This window comes from Notolepis coatsorum (assembly GCF_963971535.1).
Source record: "Notolepis coatsorum genome assembly, chromosome: 18".
NCBI classification, from domain to species: Eukaryota; Metazoa; Chordata; class Actinopteri; order Aulopiformes; family Paralepididae; genus Notolepis; species Notolepis coatsorum.
In genome coordinates this window covers 77,232,563-77,247,433 of record NC_140182.1, presented here as the reverse complement: position 1 = coordinate 77,247,433, position 14,871 = coordinate 77,232,563, and the positions used below count along the sequence as shown (strand labels likewise).

Below are 14,871 nucleotides of genomic sequence, written 5' to 3'. Positions count from 1 at the left end.
AAACTGCACAGTTGCTGAGGGGAATTATAATGTGACCAAAGCGTATCCTGTTATGCAGTTTAGGTAGCGGATAGAGACGGTATCCCCCCAAGTCCTGCCCACTGCTTTGGGGAAAACACCCTGATATTTGATGTGGTTATTCATAGACTTGATATTAGGTCATTTTAGGTCGTATGATATAACCGATAGGGCATACAAACCCTCATCTGCACCCTTGTTTTTACACAGTTAATTATATTATTTACACTGGTTATGTCTTTCTACCATTACCTTGCCCATACCTGTACCTCCCCTCCCCCATGCTGCTATGATGCCCAATTTTCATCAAGGGGATCAATAAAGGAATATCCTATCTTATTTAGACATTTGCATTCGTTTGTTTATCTTCCAACAATAGTGTGCCAAAGGCTCGCTCTCACTGTCCACGTTCTTCTCTGGGAGGAAGGTGCAGGGGATCCAGGGTATGACATGTATACTGTACCGTGCACCTGTGCAGTGACTGGTCAGCGGAAAACTGTGCAAGCGCTCCCTCCCGATGTCACTGTGCATTGTTGCGTGCAGCGCCCTCAGGGCGTGGCTGGACCAACGTTTTTGCAGAGTTGGTCTTCCCGGAACGACACGGGAAGTAACATTTGAGTAGGGCTGTGAGCATTACATTTTAATGGAAGGCTAGAAAAGTGCAGTGATGCGAGGACTGTAGCAGTGAGGAAAATTATCTCAAAAGGCTAAAGTAGCTCGACAGTAGCGGACAGCCTGAGCTGAGGCAGCACCGTTGGCCCCGTCAGGTCTCCTGGTCCTCAGGGTAACACCCAGTCAGGTCTCCTGGTCCTCAGGGTAACACCCAGCAGGTCTCCTGGTCCTCAGCATCACATGAATTGCCCTTCTAGCTAGTTGTCCAGAGTTACGGGTATTTGACCGATATACCATCTTCTTCCAACACTTGGTTGGTATACTTAGATTAGATATTAGGTGATATAATATAACACTGTTTACACTGTTTATTCAGATCCAATCTTATTGCCTATATTTATGTCTTTCTACCATTACCCTGCCCATACCTGTACCTCCCCTCCGCCCTCCCCATGAATACAAGGAAAATCAGACCTACAGCCACCAGACAGAATTTACCAGCATTTGGCTGGCTACTTAGTAACACTAAGTAGTAGGATCTATAACTATGTTACACCTCCCTTTGTTTCCAAACACCCACCTGACTCGCAGAGCACGGTGCACTTCCTGTAGCGGCAGGTGCGAGAGTCCTCCTCGTCCGTGTCGTAAAGGTGTCCTCTCTCCAGGCGGCTGTCAAACAGCCTCTGGAGCGGCTCCCTGTCTGCCCAGCGGGACAACACCTTCCCATCCACAAACGACGAGAACATGGCCGTCTCCAGGAAACGAGACAGGAAGTGCAGGTGGGGAGCAGGCTGCACTGAGAGGAAGGAACCCTGAGACACACAAAACCACACGTAAATACTTGGTCTATAACATTGGGGTCATACGCCATAAACAAGATATTTCACGAAAATACAGGCGAGAAATCATCTAGTCTTGATTATATACTACCATTACCCTGCCTCCCCCCTTTATTTGTTTATTTTTATCATATTTGATTGCCTATATTTATGTCTTTCTACCATTACCCTGACCATACCACCTCCCCTCCCCCCTCCCCCATGCTGCTATGATGCCCTAATTCACCCAAGGGATCAATAGGAATATCTTATCTTATTTAATGTACTGTATGTGCAGCTACCGTTGGCAACAACATACTGAACTGTGGGTGCTAGGGATGGGTCCAAAAAGAATAATTGACTTTTAAAAGTTGAATCAATAAATTAAAGCTAGTCCCACGTTTCACAATTATAAGTGCAAACCGACTACCTTATCCTCACAACGTCATTCAATCTGAATATCTCATCTTATACTTAAAGGGGAACTATTTTACTATTTCGGCACTTTTACACAATTCCTGTAATTCTTTATTTTTTTAATTCATCGTTTTGTATTTCTAATCAAGTCCTCAAAAACAGCATTTTTCTACCTCAAGATCTTAAGCCGTTTTGAGCCTGGGCTCCAACCACTGTGGTAACTGTGTGGAGTGTGTGGCGGCATCTGCCACATTATCATGCAGCTGTGTCTCTCTGACATCACAAATCAGCACATTTTCAGATGACTCAGTTCAGTGAGGGTGAATATTGTGAGAGGAGAATTGGAAGAATGTGCCAATATGAGAATTAGAAACATAGATCATATTAATATAAGTCCACATAGCTAGGAAACAATGCTAAACACTGAAAAAGGCCATTTACAAGATAGTTCCCCTTTAAGCATTACATCACGCACAGGAGTGTGTTATAGGAATTAGATCATGCCTAGGGGTGGTTGTTAGGCCCGACGTGCAGCGGAGGGTCGTTAGACCCCCCTAGGCATGATCTAATTCCTATAACACACGACTACAAGTCAGTCAACCACCAGATCCTCCTCGCGGCCCTCGCAGGAATGGGAGTGGCTGGCTCTGCGCTGACATGGTTGTCATCATACCTCAATGACCGCTCCTACCAAGTGTCATGGAGAGGGACCCTGTCGGCCACCCGCCCCCTGCGGACGGGTGTCCCCCAGGGCTCGGTTTTAGGACCCCTTCTCTTCTCCCTCTACACTAAATCACTGGGTAACATTATCACGTCTCATGGCTTCTCCTACCACTGTTATGCCGACGATACTCAACTCTTCCTCTCCTTCCCTCCCTCAGATATCCACGTCTCTGAGCGGATCTCGGCCTGTCTGTCCGACATCTCCGCCTGGATGACGACCAACCACCTCAAACTGAACCTAAGCAAAACAGAATTGCTCCACCTGCCGGCCAAATCCTCCCCCCTGACCGACCTTTCCATCACAGTCGAGAATGCAGCTGTGACCGCGTCCCCGACCGCCAAGAACCTTGGTGTTGTCCTCGACGACCAGTTGAACTTCTCTGCTCACATCGCAGCGACAACCAGAACCTGCCGATTCCTCCTGAGCAACGTCAGAAGGATACGCCCCTTCCTGACAAAAGAAGCCACCCAACTCCTCGTCCAATCAACAGTCATCTCCCGCCTCGACTACTGCAACGCACTGCTCGCTGGCCTCCCGGCCACTGCCACTAAGCCTCTTCAACTCATTCAGAACGCAGCGGCCCGCCTGATCTCAAACCTACCGAAGTTGGCCCATGTCACCCCACTTCTTAGGGACCTGCACTGGCTCCCCATTGCTGCACGAATCCGCTTCAAGGCCCTTGACCTAGCATACCGTGCGGCAAAGGGAACTGCTCCCGCCTACCTCCGGTCAATGGTCTCTAACTACACACCCTCAAGACCCCTACGCTCTGCATCTTCTGGCCGCCTCAGACCTACTCCTATCCAAGCTCCGGGAGGGTCATCAAAGAGAAGTCGCCTATTCTCAGTCCTTGCCCCACAATGGTGGAATGAACTACCCACCCCAGTTAGGACAGCCGAAACACGTCCAATCTTTCGCCGTCGACTAAAGACTCACTTCTTCAACCATTATCTGAATTAAAAAAAAAAAAAAAAAAAAAAAAAAAAAAAAAAAAAAAAAAAAAAATCTAACCCTAACTAACCATACTGTCATGCACTTGTCCTAATAAACTAACCTACACTGTAGCACTCAACACTTTGATGAACATTGTTACTCAGCTGATAGAGTTGTGCTCTTCCTGATGGCTTGTCGTACAGAACTTGTAAGTCGCTTTGGATAAAAGCGTCAGCTAAATGACTAAATGTAAATGTAAATGTGTAATGTCTTTTAAACAATGGCCGAATTCACCCAACCTTATTGCTATAGAATAAACACACAGTAATTGAAGCATAATGGAGATTTATTCACAAAATCATCCACAGAGAAAGTAGATCCAATAGTAGATCCACTAGTACAGTGTTTCTCAACTGGTGGGTCGCGACCCAAAAGTGGGTCGCGGGGCCATTTTTGTGTAAAAGAAAATAATAAAAAAAAGAAAAAATGTGTCTACCATCACCCCAGACTTTGAGACTCAACAAACAACAAACAACATCCCCAGTTATCCCATTAGTTCCCTAGGATGTTAAGCTAAGAAGTCTGCTAAGGTCGCTTTCACACAGGGGCTGTTTGGTCCGGATTATCGGACCAGAATTCGATAGTCCGGTTTTTCGGGTTTGTGTGAATGCGCGTCGAACTCGGTTCGTGGACCAAACACACAAACTCTGGTCCGCCTGAAAACGTAGGTCTTGGTTCGGCTTCATCGAACCAAACGCGAACCAAATATAGGAAGTGCTTATTATTACCTTACCACTGCTCGCAGCATTCATTCACTGCAAAACAAGCACACTGCATCTATCTCTCTATCTATCTATCTATCTGTGCATCTTGGGAAGAAGGAAGAAAAAACGCGGCTTATTATATTATTAATAAAACAGCTACTTGTGGGCACTCATAAAAACACTGTGGTCTACAAGTTGTTTAGCGAGAGGATGGTGGTAATGTGCTTCAATAGAACAATGGATCAATGCCATGTCAAAACTCGCCTCCGCTGATCTGGAGGGCTCGCAGTCCACACACAGACACACACACGCGCGCGCACACACAGGCTCGCAGCCACACACACATTTCCACTGTCCAATAGACGAGCGCCCTTTTCGACCGTGTGACATTGTTCAGAAGGTTCGGTGCGCCTGACAGATTTCTATGTGAACGCAGGCGAACCAAATGAAGAATGCAACAATGTTGCAACTTCACCACCAGAACCGCACAGAGTCCACCAAAACTATATGTGAAAGCGATCTAAGAAGGAGATATTATTTATTATTATTTTATTTCATTGTGTTTTTGGACCTAGTTGCACTTTTGTTGCAACCCCAGTTATCCCATTAGTTCCCCCAAACTTACTGTAGGTCTGTTATGTTAAGCTAAGAAGTGTGCTAAGAAGCATAATTATTTATTATTATTATTTTATTTCATTGGGTTTTTAGCCCTAGTTGCACTTTTGTTGCACTTTTTTGTGTTTATTTCATGTTTTTAACACTTTGACTGCCTAAAAACGCTTTACAGCGTCATTGCTGGCCATGCTAAAGTTGCCGGGGGACGCTGTACAGCGTCCTTATATCAATATTTCAAAAATCTGGAATCGGATTCATATTCCCCCTCCGCTGGCCTGAGATTCACCAGCAGGACCCACTGAGCTCTCTGGCGGTTCAGGAGCGCCATCTGGTGGCCGATCGGCGCAACTGCTTAACAGGAAGCGCAGTAGAGGTTTTGCTGGTCGGCCCTATTGCTTCCGGCCACTCGGGATAGGTTCCGGCACTCTAGCTCGTCACTCTACATAGCGATCGATTGCCAATAACTCGATAAACAACATGATTTGGACGTATATACCATTATACAAGCTGGAGATGGACCGGGTAATAATATATCCCATAATGATAAAATTTCTACTCGACGATGATCGCCCAACGGCGCGCGGAGACTGGGGTGAGTTTCAGCGTGTAACGTTACCATCTTCGATACTAACTGCTTTTATCAACATTTGACCCACATTAGATGATTGGTATAACGCTGCCCACGGAATTATAAACGCCCCCTCGCCCATCCGGTCAACATCAGATGACGTGTAGTAACTTCTAGAAGTACGTCTAGTTGGAATTTTTTATATCGCGCTGATTGCCATCAAACTGTATTTCATCATCAATATAATGCATTTGGGGCTATATATCACGTTCTGGAGAAAGTTGCAGAAAGAGATGAAAACATACTTATACATTAGACCATACTTTACTATGAATATGTGAATGAAAAAGTTTAACGTTGCTACACAATGAACAATACATATAGGACTTTGAATGGGCCCTAATAATGGCAATGTAGCAATAGAATTTAAAAAGTTATAGCCCTGCAAAGAAGGGGACTTTCTCCATAGACAAATAGCGCTGGCAATCTATGGTATATCATTAATTTAACCCAAGGCAACCAAAGTGTATTACTGCAAAAAATATATATTTCAATAAATCAGTAGTTTAAAAAAAATGGGGTCACGTGGAGTGTGTTATACTAAATAACACTGGCAACTTCACCGTTTCAGCCAATCAGAATCAAGAAATTTGCATGCCATTGTATAATGTATCTGAGAGTACCTTGTCAAAGCTGCAGGCTCCCTCTCTGTTCGTCAGCCAGAAGTCTAGGTCTGGAGCGTTATGGACAACAAACTCCTCGTATCTGCCGAAGATCGACGCGAAGCGACCCGCGAACACCTCCCTCAGCTGCACGTTCAACTTTGCCGACCTCAGCTGCTCCTCCTCCTCCTCGAATGCCCTCCCCAGCGCCTTCCCCCCGTCTGCCAGGGCCTTTCCCCCGCCACACCTCCGCGCCAGCGCCTGCAGTCTCTCCAGCACGGCCAGCTCCTCCCCGCCCAGGTTCCCGTTCCGCCTGTCCTCCATCAGGTCCTCCAGGACCAGGCTGCTGAGGCCAGCGGGCGCGGTGGCGGTGTGCTGGGTGGTGGTGGCACCGCCCTGCGGAGGGAGACCGAACCGCAGCAGCACCTCGCTCAGCTCCTGGACGATCTCCGTCTGGTCGGGGAACGAGGGGAGGTCCTCGGGCGCCTCGACCCGGTGGTTGTCGATGTCCACGAAACACAGATTGGCCTGGAGATGACAGAGACGTCAGACGAAAACGTTGCCTTTCTATCATTTGTCTCCCATCCCCCAATTTAATCGTTATGCCAATTCCCTTCCTGGTCGTTGCGCGCATTGCCCTACTGTCGGTCTGGGGAGGGTGTAGACTACCACTTGCCTCCTTTGTCGGTCTGGGGAGGGTGAAGACTACCACATGCTGCCCTACTGTCGGCCTGGGGAGGGTGTACTGTAGACTATCACATGCCTCCTCCAATACATGTGGAGTCGCCAGCCGCTTCTTTTCACCCGACAGAAAGGAGTTTCACTGGGAGAACGTAACGTGTCCGGACGTTCACGCCATTTCCCCCAGATCCCCTTCCTGCTGAACAGCTGCGGTGGTAGGCGAGTGCTTAGTCCTCTACGCTACCCAGATGCACCACTAGAACCAAATTTTAAATTGGCTCGGATTAATCAAGATGTGTTCCAACAACTCGCGGTGTGTAGAGACTCTTCGCTCTTATTCATCTCATGTAGACAAAGTGAGTATAGCATTAGGGCCAAGTGTGGAAAGATCCAATTAAGATCAGAGAGGGAGATTTACATGGCTTTAATAGCTCCTTGGCATTTAACCACGGTAAGCTCTCAGAGACTCCCAACATATTAGCATATAAAGGATTAGAAAACTATTATTCTCATCACTTACACAGGGGAGAGATGCTGGAAAGCGGGTAGAGGGCAAAACTGCAGGGGTAAGACTTTTGTATTTGTAAACAACTTCATTGGTGAAAGTGCGGAGGAAGGGACAGCGACCTGTCAACCGTAAGGAGGATGTAGTATGTGCCGATAATAAATCTGCATTTCTAAGCAGGCGCGGAGGGGGGAACAGCCCAGTCAGCAACAACAACACAACCTTCAGTAGTGACCTCTGACGATCAATCCATAACCCCTGGAGAGCCCTGAGATGTACAGTGGCCCTCTCTCCCCACCCATCTATCTATCCATCTATGAATATAAAAGCAAGGGCATTTCATAGCGTAATACATTCGACCCATGAGTCAACAGAACGACTCTGCCGGAGGCATCCGCAGATATACATCTGTGATCTAGCGCCTGAGAGAGGCACCGTAAACCGAGGATATAAATCTGCAATCTGGCACAGATGGGTACCACAGACTCATAAAAACAAGGAGAACTCTTTATTTCCCACACTTCGGCGTCCATGCTTCAAGCCACACGACTGCAGGACCTGCCGTGGCATAAACCTCATACCAACCACGGTACATTTAGCAGCCAGTGTGGCAGGCGATAGCTACAGGCTATTTGATAGAAATGCACGCTACTGGAATATGCAACGCATTTGAAATAGAAAAAGGCGAAAACAGAAAGGACAACTAAATGCTCTATAAGTGGATTCAATGTGGATTTGATGGTGGTTTTTGTTCTGGGTCTATGGTGTTTCTTCTTCTTGACCTGTAAAGCCCACGGGGGAAATTCCTTGAGATTTCAGGGCTGTACAAATAAATTTGATTTGATGAGCAAATATTGTAGAGGTTTTCCTCCACACCTAAGATCCCTGTTCACACCCCACACCCCCCCCCCCTCATCTTTCCCTTCCTCTCCCCTCACACCCTACCCTTTGTTTGACCTCACCCCTCATCTTCGTCATCCCTCGTCTTTCTCACCTCCTCGACCCAAAACCACCCTTTGTTATTCACAACCTCCCTACAATCCCTTTTCCAGAAAGCTCAAGAAGCAAGCTCACCAGAATTGGGAACCTGAATTTGTATTGGATTGTATCAACCATGAAGATCTAACAACGAGCATATTCGCTTCCACCACAACATCTATACATGGTACCATGCTGTGGGATCTGTGCTCTGCCCGGCTCACTACTGCAGTTTAACACCCATGTACTGTATCCTCTTAAAATGAATCCAGGAAAAATATGCTGCGATCCTTCATTCGCATTAATTATTCCTTTTGTCCATGTTTTTTTTTTCTTCTTCTAGAGATCTGATGCTCAGTGCCTCCCCTCCCACCACCCACAGCGCTCTCTGTACCCACTGCGTTCCGTGTGCCTCCCCTCCCACCACCCACAGCGCTCTGTACCCACTGCGTTCTGTGTGCCTCCCCTCCCACCACCCACAGCGCTCTCTGTACCCACTGCGTTCTGTGTGCCTCCCCTCCCACCACCCACAGCGCTCTCTGTACCCGCTGCGTTCTGGAGCAGCGCCGCTTCAAAGACGCTCCAGCGAGACGCTTTATGCAGAGCGGCCTGATGTTCCAGCGTGGCCGTGGTTCCAAGTTGGTCCAGCCGCGAGCCGGGGACATCAGTATGCAAACCAAATACAGAGGCGATGAGCACGGGGCCTAGGAGGACTGCAGGGAAGATGACTGTGCACTTTTTCAATACCCATCTCAGAACGTGTTATTAGAATGTCCGTCGTGGTACGAATTCAAATGAGATTAGATTAAAATGTATTGTCGTCATACAGCACAAGTACAGTACAACGAAAATAAGTTTGGCATCCAACCAGAGTGCAAATGTAACAGTAAAGTGCAATAGCAATATACAATGTAGGCTACAGGAGGTGATTAAACTGGGTATAATATATATAAATTAGAACTACTGAGTAATAGTGCTAATGTATGTACAGAGTTGCAGTATTATGTACAGTGATACAGGTATAAAGACACTATGGTAGTAAGTCATACTGGCCAGCAGCATAACTAGTAAGAGTAGGTAAGGGATATGTACAGATATAGATATAGTATCTACAGATATGTAAAAATGATTATACAGGGGAGCTCCAGTAGCTCACCACGTACCGCGAGTGCTATTTCAGCGCCGTGGACAACCGCGCTCGCGCGGATCTGGGGCTGAGTGCGTTCGAATCCCGGACGGCAGCCGTGCCTTTCCCAGAGTGTCTTTCCCCCCATCTGAACCCTTTCAGCCTGCTTCTGTCGGTCGAACTTGACCAAGTATGAATGCGACGAAAAAGCGATAAACGCTAAAAAGAACCAGCTGACTGGTCAAAGTTAAAAAAAGAAAAAAAAAAATTATTATACAATGTGCAGGTGATTAAACTGGGTACAAAATAGATAAATTAGTAGTGAGTGTAGTGCTAATCAGATGTATGTATGAGTTGTAGTATTACAGTGATACAGATATAATTATACTATGGTAGTAAGTCATACTGGCTGGCAGCGTAACTAGTAAATGTGTATGGTACACCGTATATAAAATACATACCATGAATACTCGTATGGTACACCATATATAAAATACATACCATCAACACTCTTATGGTACACCGTATATAAAACACATACCATGAATACTCGTATGGTACACCGTATATAAAACACATACCATGAATACTCGTATGGTACACCGTATATAAAACACATACCATGAATACTCGTATGGTACACCGTATATAAAACACATACCATGAATACTCGTATGGTACACCGTATATAAAACACATACCATGAATACTCGTATGGTACACCGTATATAAAACACATACCATGAATACTCGTATGGTACACCGTATATAAAACACATACCATGAATACTCGTATGGTACACCGTATATAAAACACATACCATGAATACTCGTATGGTACACCGTATATAAAACCGGCTAATATAGCGTTGTACCTCGTGAGGCAGGTTGAGGGAGGAGCGCTGGGCCCCGCCCCGCCGCTGGATCCCCATGAAGAACGGCACAGGAGCGTCCAGGAGGTGATGCAAGGGTGCGGGCAAGATGGGCAGGTAGATGTGCTGCCACTGGAAGGGGAACAGCAGGGTGGAAATGCCCTCAGCCACGGTCATCAGCCATTGGTAGTCTGGAGAGACGAGGGAGGAACGACACATAAGTGACTGTAAATCTGGTCAAAAGTGTAAAGCAGGAACCAAACTCACAAGCGATCAGGTATGATTCCCATCAAATGGTAAAAGGTGCATTTATATAGCAGCTTTTATCCAAAGCGCTTTACAATGCGTTCCACACATTTTACCCATTCACTCACACATTCACACAGTGACACAGTGACGACACAGGGCGACAGTGGCTCAGGAGGTAGAGTCCTCCCGGGCAGCATGTCGATGTGTCCTTGAGCAAGACACTTAACCCCCACTTAACCCTCAATTACTCCCGATGGGCAGGTTGGCACCTTGCATGGTTGCCTCCGCCATCTGTGTGTGAATGTGTGAGTGAACAGGTAAATTGTAAAAAAAACAAATTGTAAAGCGCTTTGGATAAAAGTGCTATATAAATGCACCATTTACCATTTTTATTTACACAGACGGGAGAGGCAACCATGCAAGGTGCCGACCTGCTCATCGGGAGCAGTTAGGGGGTTAAGTGTCTTGCTCAAGGACACTTCAACACGCTGCCCGGGAATCAAACCGGATTACCAGACGACCTCCCAAGCCACTGTAGCCCCCTGAGTAGGGCTGTGGTTACCTTGAGAGTACAGCAGGACCTGCATCTCCAACAGCACACAGGTGAGGAGCTGAACCATGTTGTCCACGCCCAGGAGAGAGAAGGCCTCTCCCAGAGGATAGTCCCCCAGGGGGAGCTCCCCGGGGCCGGGACGCTGGCACACGATCGGCCCCTGGACCCCGTGGAACCTCAGGGACCTGCCGGGCGGAGGCAGGGGCACCTCGTACAGGATGTTGTGGATGTAGCTCTCCAGGGGGAGGGGTGGGGCCGTGTGCGACGCCACGGCCTGGTGCAGCTGCGACAGGAACTGGCGGGACGCCTGCAGGAAGGGGAGGGGCGTGAGGAGGCAGAGGGCTTTGGACACGTACAGGGTGTCCTGGGACGCGTCGAAGGAACCCACGCAGCCGAGGCAGGTGGACCCGCCGGCCGCGGACTCGCCGTCCGTCTCGTCCAGGCTGCTCACAAGAGAGTCCATGCTGGAGGTGGAGGGGGAGGAGGCGGAGGAGGAGGAGGAAGAGGGGGAGGACGAGGAGGACGAGGAGGAGTGATGTTCCACGTGGTGCATTTGGTAAAGCGTCTGCATGGCGGTGGTGATCGGGGCACTCGTCACCTCCTCGTAGAAGGTGTGGACGAAGCCGTAGGAGCGCGCGCCGTCGTCCGTGGCCACAGTGAAGGAGTGGAACTGAGGCTCCAGGCTGTCAGCCTGCGTGCGGAACGCAAGACCCCTCGGCATGCAGAGCTGTGGGGGAGAGGTGTGTGTATGTGTGGGGGGAGAGGTGTGTGTGTGTGGTGATAGGGATGCGGATAAAGAGAGAATGAAGGTGTAGAGGAGAGGAAAAAGGAGACAATGATAAGAGACAGATTACTCAAACAATATTGTTGTGAAGGGCCAGATTAAACCGAATATATATTTATTTATATATATATATTTAATTGTATTTGTATATTCTCTAATATTCCCTGATATCCCTTGTATATTCCTTGTACAATATGCATTGAATATCCATTCTAGCCTACTGAACATCCCATAATAGTCTCCATTCTACTATTGGTCGAGACCTTGGTGCCAGGCTGCCATACCCCTCAGACCCAGTTCAAACGTACCGCTCGACATGTACGAACAAGTCCTAGTTCCGCGTAGGAATTTGGCTACCGCACCACTAATGGGACTATTTGTTCATAGTGCGTATATATACTGCGCTACTAAAGTAGGACTTTCTTTTCAGTCCAGTTTCTTACCCTCCAATAGAGTCACAGACGTAAAGCCTCCCCGCGATGCCACGTGTGGGAGTAAGGCCAAGTTCGCCTACCATCGGTATTGAGACATCGTGTATATTAATATTTGAATAGTCATATTTGGCACTATATCGTCGAGTTGGACGTAGTCTATTAAGCTAATAATAGTCTGTTAATATATAGTGCTTCGTGCGGTGAGAATACTACCGTAGTCAGTACCCCATCGTTTCGGGCAGAGAACTGGCTGCTTACCCAGGGTGGTTGACCCTATGTGAAGCTGCACCCGAGGAGCCCCAGAGCCGACGAGCGAGTGGACCTGTATACCGGATTATTCTACCGACGACAGCCCGCCTTCCCAGGCACGGATTATGCTTTGGATACTTTGATTATTCTATGGATAAAGACCCCCGACACTACCGTGTGTTGGAACCCCCCCCCTGGAGAGGACACAAGGTGAGGAGACGCTCTGCAAGACGAGGTCTCTCCACATCTCTCCCCCGTGGACCGGAGAGAGCCGGCCCACAAAGAGTCCACCTGCTTTCATCTGTGGTCCAAGGATCGCCGGCGCATTGAACGGCACTACAGTGGGTTCTCCTGGGATACCCTTGGCCGGACGAGGCAGCTGGATTCTACCCCCCCCCCCCCCTCCTACTCCTGTCGGCTTACAATCGACCGGATTAACCCCCTCTAGTGTATCCAGCCTATAATCATTAAAGTATCATTGCTGTTATTCCTTAACTATTCCAGGTTGTATATTTACCACCTGCGCCTTCAGAGATTGGACATTATCTATTGATATACCGACGAATACTCCTTGCCATAAAAGTGCATACTATTTCAATTCATAAATGTAATTAAGTGATTAAGTGTTTAGTCTACACACCATCGCTGTGTAGGCAATAAAGACCTGTTTCTAATTCGTACATTTGTGTTGGATCCGTTTCATCTACGTGAGAGTGTTCATGATAATATATTTATGCCGTGTACTGGGTGGCCGAATATTAAGTACAAAGGTAGTGGTAGTAAGTATCATATCTAGTAATACAGTCAGGGAATTGTACCCCTCAGTTACAATTGGTCCTTCGAGCCGGATGGTAATTAGTGTAATATTAATATAGTGTTATTAATATTGAAATGGCCTATGATGAACACTCCACGAAACGATCCTCCTAACCAACGCCCGCAGCGCGAACGACGGCTCCCTCAGTACTTAGAGGCTTACGCTGTCAGTCAACAACCTAGTCTTCTACTAACAGTAAACGCGGTAAAACTAGAAAGTAAAAGTATGTCTAACCCCAACGCCCAGACTACCCCGACCATAGAGGCCCCTACGGGCTCTAATGTAACTGACCAAGTTCACGGTGGGGACCAGTGGGAACCAGACATGACTTCACACCCCGCCAGTACTGAAGAAGTAGTCCCCGATGAGTCCCGGGAGGAATACAACGCTACCGAGAGAGAACTCGGCACGGAAGAAGACGGGGAGAGCACCGTGGAGATAGAGCTCCAAGGCTCCGCAAGAAGTACCCCGAGGGAAGGCTCCCCTATACAACCGCCTTCTCCCAGCGAGGCAGAGAGGACCCTACAGCAGGCATTCCTCGTCAGCCTGAAAGCCTCTACTGAACGCGATAGACTCCAGGGTGAACGCGATCGATTGCAGATACAGCAACGGAGCGAAGAAGAGCACATACGCCTGGAAATAAGACGCATTCAGATGGAAGAGAATGTGGCCCGAGACCGAGCAGACAGCCAGCGAGCAGCTGCTGGTGCTCTATGGGACGCAGAGCGCGACAGACAGCAAGCGCAACTAATAGAACAGCTGATCAGACGGACAACACCCTCTCCCTCCGCCAGAGGCTCCAGGAACTCGTCTAGACACACCTCCAGGGCGGCATCCCCTAGCCGAGTAAACAACCCTGAACTTGACCAACAGACGAGGTCTATACCCCCCACAGACCACCTCCCCCCACCGGTCCAAGCGAGACCTAGCAACCGGGAAGGAGCAGCATATCCTGTGGAGAGGCTAAACCAGAGACTACAAGCACTGGATGACCTAACTGAAGACGAAGAGGAAGAGGAGGAGAACCACGCCCGAAGACAGCACAGTACTCTACCGGACCAGGAGGTCCGGTACAGCCCAGGCTATACTCCCGCGGAGCTGCGCTACAGACCCCCGACTCTATACACGGGTGAGCACGACGCACGACCCGCACCGAGGAACAGCACCTGGACAAGCGGGCCATGGTACACTGCCGGTACCAGCCCATACCAAGAAGCGGGAGGAGACTCGCCTAGGAGGCCTCTCCCCCAACGCTTGCCGATGTATCCACAGTCCGCGTCATACATTGGCACGCCTATGGTACCCGACTTCACCCAAGAGAACCGGGCCCAGTATACAGAACTCCGCATGTGTCTGGAGACCATGTTGGTGGATGTATTGGATGAACGCCACAAATACGCCATCCTACTGCAGCACTTAAAGGTGCCCCGCGCACATAATATAGCGCTCGCCTACGCGACTTCCACCACCCCATACACAGCAGCGCTGGTAG

At 48.4% G+C, this 14,871-nt stretch overlaps 1 protein-coding gene across 1 annotated transcript in view; it reads right to left on the bottom strand.

Annotated features, from left to right (window-relative positions):
- Positions 1-14,871, bottom strand: part of LOC311245233 (DENN domain-containing protein 5B-like) — a gene marked incomplete at its 5' end in the record, with an annotated part of 106,933 nt that overhangs the window by 71,219 nt on the left and 20,843 nt on the right. The window contains 4 exons of the mRNA XM_084335064.1: positions 1,211-1,442; positions 6,153-6,659; positions 10,297-10,484; positions 11,105-11,822. Coding sequence (XP_084191190.1) covers positions 1,211-1,442; positions 6,153-6,659; positions 10,297-10,484; positions 11,105-11,822 — 1,645 coding nt within the window. The remainder of the gene's footprint in view (positions 1-1,210; positions 1,443-6,152; positions 6,660-10,296; positions 10,485-11,104; positions 11,823-14,871) is intronic.